Source organism: Quercus suber, unplaced genomic scaffold (assembly GCF_002906115.3).
Source record: "Quercus suber isolate HL8 unplaced genomic scaffold, Cork oak 2.0 scaffold_518, whole genome shotgun sequence".
NCBI lineage: Eukaryota > Viridiplantae > Streptophyta > Magnoliopsida > Fagales > Fagaceae > Quercus > Quercus suber.
Window position 1 is genome coordinate 366,660 of NW_027069967.1, and position 3,806 is coordinate 370,465.

The window sequence follows — 3,806 nt, forward strand, 5'->3', positions numbered from 1 at the left end:
GTTAGTTCCTGAGGATGTAGATAGCATGAGTGGTTGTTGAATAACGTCATGTGTATATTTGAGCGAGCTCAAGTAGAGGTTGGCTCTAATATCCTTGGATTAAAGTACGAAGTATTCTAAAAACTGGGCTAAACTAGTCGTGTCGGTTTAACTGTTTGAACTGATGAATCGGTATCTGGCCACAACCCTTTGCGACTTATTCGACCAGTTCAGCTACTAAAATATTGATGGCAATAAATAAGTTAACAATCTTTGAGTGGCCCCTATATTGAGGTCTTAAATCAACACACAATCATGTCTTAAACAATCGGTTTGATCCAATGAGAGGTCAATTACTGTACCTTTAGACAAACTAAAAAGCCCTTAAACTACAGAACAAACAAAATCCAATTCATTTAAAAATCCAGAAACAAAAAAGGTTAAGAGCTTGGACGAATTGAGGTTTTATTACATAATAATTATAAATAATCTTCGGGAAAAGGGGAACCAATGTTGGCTTGAGCCTGAGGTTTTGTTTGCCATTATCATTAATAGGAAGTGGTGTTCACGTGGCACGAGGAAGAGCACATGAACCAATGAGCTAAAAAGTTATATAGTTATTTTATCTCTACTAAAACAGAAAAATAATCATACAGCAGTAGAGTTAAAGTTATTTGTTTTAGCTTCATTGTTACAGTGCACATTTATAGATAGATGTGCACTATAGCTTAGAACTAAAAAAAAAAAAAGTTATTCCTTGCCTGATAAATAACGTCATGTGTATATTTGAGCGAGCTCAAGTAGAGGTTGGCTCTAATATCCTTGGATTAAAGTACGAAGTATTCTAAAAACTGGGCTAAACTAGTCGTGTCGGTTTAACTGTTTGAACTGATGAATCGGTATCTGGCCACAACCCTTTGCGACTTATTCGACCAGTTCAGCTACTAAAATATTGATGGCAATAAATAAGTTAACAATCTTTGAGTGGCCCCTATATTGAGGTCTTAAATCAACACACAATCATGTCTTAAACAATCGGTTTGATCCAATGAGAGGTCAATTACTGTACCTTTAGACAAACTAAAAAGCCCTTAAACTACAGAACAAACAAAATCCAATTCATTTAAAAATCCAGAAACAAAAAAGGTTAAGAGCTTGGACGAATTGAGGTTTTATTACATAATAATTATAAATAATCTTCGGGAAGTGGTGTTCACGTGGCACGAGGAAGAGCACTTGAACCAATGAGCTAAAAAGTTATATAGTTATTTTATCTCTACTAAAACAGAAAAATAATCATACAGCAGAGCTAAAGTTATTTGTTTTAGCTTCATTGTTACAGTGCACATTTATAGATAGATGTGCACTATAGCTTAGAACTAAAAAAAAAAAAAAAATTATTCCTTGCCTGATTGTGTGTGGCTGCGTGTAGTGAATATATTATTTTATTGTAGTAGATATATTATTTTATTGTGATATTTATATTATTTTATTATATTAAAAGTTAAAATAGATTTACTGCTATAGAATGTGCGTAAATAAAATAATTTTTTGTGGGATTAAATAATAAATAGCTAAATTTTTAGCTGTGGATGCTCAAAAAAGAGTTCCTACTTTCAGGTAGGAGTATCATGTTAAGGTTGTTTTCTTTCCTTTCTCCACTGCTTCATACATTACACCGCAAAGAATTTTTTTATAAAGTCCTGAAAAAGCTCGTCGACGTTCTTTTTAGAAGACATCTCTCTCTCTGTCTCTCTCGGATAGAGTTTGGACTTTAGAGTACCAAGAATCCCCCACTTTTCTGATGACTTTTTGCTTTTCTTCTCGTCCTTTTACTGTTGTAGTCTGTTCTGTTCTGTTCTGTTCCTTGGGTTTCTCAAACTGAAAATAACATATTATTACTTATGTGAAAACGGCTCTACGGTTTGCCATTGGTGAACAGTACTGTGTATTGTCCTCTCTGTAGATCCAATATAGCATAAACTATCATGGTCAGTTGACTCAGTTCTACTTGCCAAACACATTATCATTATATGTCCCATTTCTTGTTTTTTTTTTTTTTTTGAAATTTAAACTACATCTCTCTCTCTCTCTCTCTCTCTCTCTCTGGTTAGGAAATGAAAGTATTCATGATCTTTAAGATTCCACATACATCCTTTTAGTATTATCTGTACTTGCAGAATATTTCTTTCTCGATTTGTTTGCCTCAAGTATTGACCCTGTACTTCCATTTCTCATTATATTATTGAATGAGTTAACACTATCTGGTTACTGCTTCTTTTAATTAGCCATAAGATATCTTGTCCTTCCAGTCCCTTCTATATTCTCTTCATCAATCTCTTTTCCAAACCTCCAAACTCGACCTCTAACTTGTAATCCATATACCCTCCAACATTTTCAAGCTACATCTTCCAAAAACCCCATAAGCTTGAAAGCTTTACCTAGCCAATTCCCAGCTGCCCAAAACAATCCAGAATCATATATATCTTGAAACATCAAACTTCACAGAGTTCTTTACATAATGTCAATGCCACTAGATCAAGTACCTCCTCCACCAACAGTGACCATAACACATCAAACTTTCTATAGCCACAGCACCTTTGTTCCTTTTATTGCCGTTTTCGTCGTGATCATAATCTTTGGGGTGCTTGCCATTATGATCGGACGGCTGTGCTCAGGTGGGACAACCCTGGGCTACGGCCATTATGATATGGAGAGGTGGGTAGAGGAGAAGTGCTCATCATGCATTGATGGAAGGATTAGTCCCCCAACAACTACTCCAAGACCAAGGGCTAATAATGTGTCTATCACCTCGGTACCAACAACGCCAATCCAAACCCACCAAGAAAACAGGCAAGAGGAGCCCTCTCCTCAGAACCCGCAGGCAAATGTTTGATTCCTTCAGGTGTTTTTTGGATGTTATAGCCCGTTTTAACTGTTTTATTTTATTAATTTTGGAAATAGCTTTTTGGTAGTTGCTTTTATTATATATTATTATTAAAGAATGTGATGGATTCTTCTTCCTTTAATATCAAAAATCCTGAGTATGTTTTCAGTTTATGTTTACATTCCTGATAAGGCTGAAATGCCTCTTTTGCCAAATGCATTTGCTAGAAGACTGTTTTCATCAAAATTTTGGTCACTAGGTTCTTTTGCATTATGAAAAAAAATACACCCATCTTATATAATTGTGTGATAGGGTGCAGTCTTTTTTTTTGGCTGAATGACAGGGTGCAGTCTAGTAGTTAGAGGCATTGAATGAGCTATAGACCAGACATTCAATCCCTATTAGGAGTTTTATTAGATTACTTGATACACAGTTTTGGCTGGCGAGTGAGATCGTTTATCCCTAATTTACTTCCTAGGTGATGTTTAATGTCATTAACAAATATATATATATATATATATGTTATAATTATAAACAATGTTACATCACTCAATAACTTGTTATTGAATTCATATTATGAAAATCCAACTGTTGAATTATATGTTCTATATATTTTTAACATGTCATGAATGCCAATATGCCATTTTGCATGCCAATCTAATGTAATTTACTATTTGATCTATAAACTAATCTTTTATGCATTGTTTTAAATTACAAAAATTTGAATTTAAACAATTGATTGATGACATAATTATTAATCTTTGTCATTTTAAAATTTTGTAAGCATGAAGAATATATGAAGATAATATAATCCAACGGTCGACTTATCAAATTTCACATCTAATTAAAAAATATTAGGTGGTGTAATATTACTTAAAGTTACACTAGGTGTAACTTGAGCTCAACTCATATATATATATATATATATAGCAAAAGAATT

The 3,806-nt window shown here is 33.7% G+C and overlaps 1 protein-coding gene across 1 annotated transcript; it reads left to right on the forward strand.

Annotated features, from left to right (window-relative positions):
- The first annotated feature begins 2,500 nt into the window (after window positions 1-2,500).
- On the forward strand, window positions 2,501-2,875 carry LOC136063368 (uncharacterized). Its single transcript, XM_065763671.1, has one exon. The coding sequence runs from the start codon at window positions 2,501-2,503 to the stop codon at window positions 2,873-2,875; it is 375 nt and encodes a 124-aa protein (XP_065619743.1).
- Window positions 2,876-3,806: the final 931 nt, after the last annotated feature.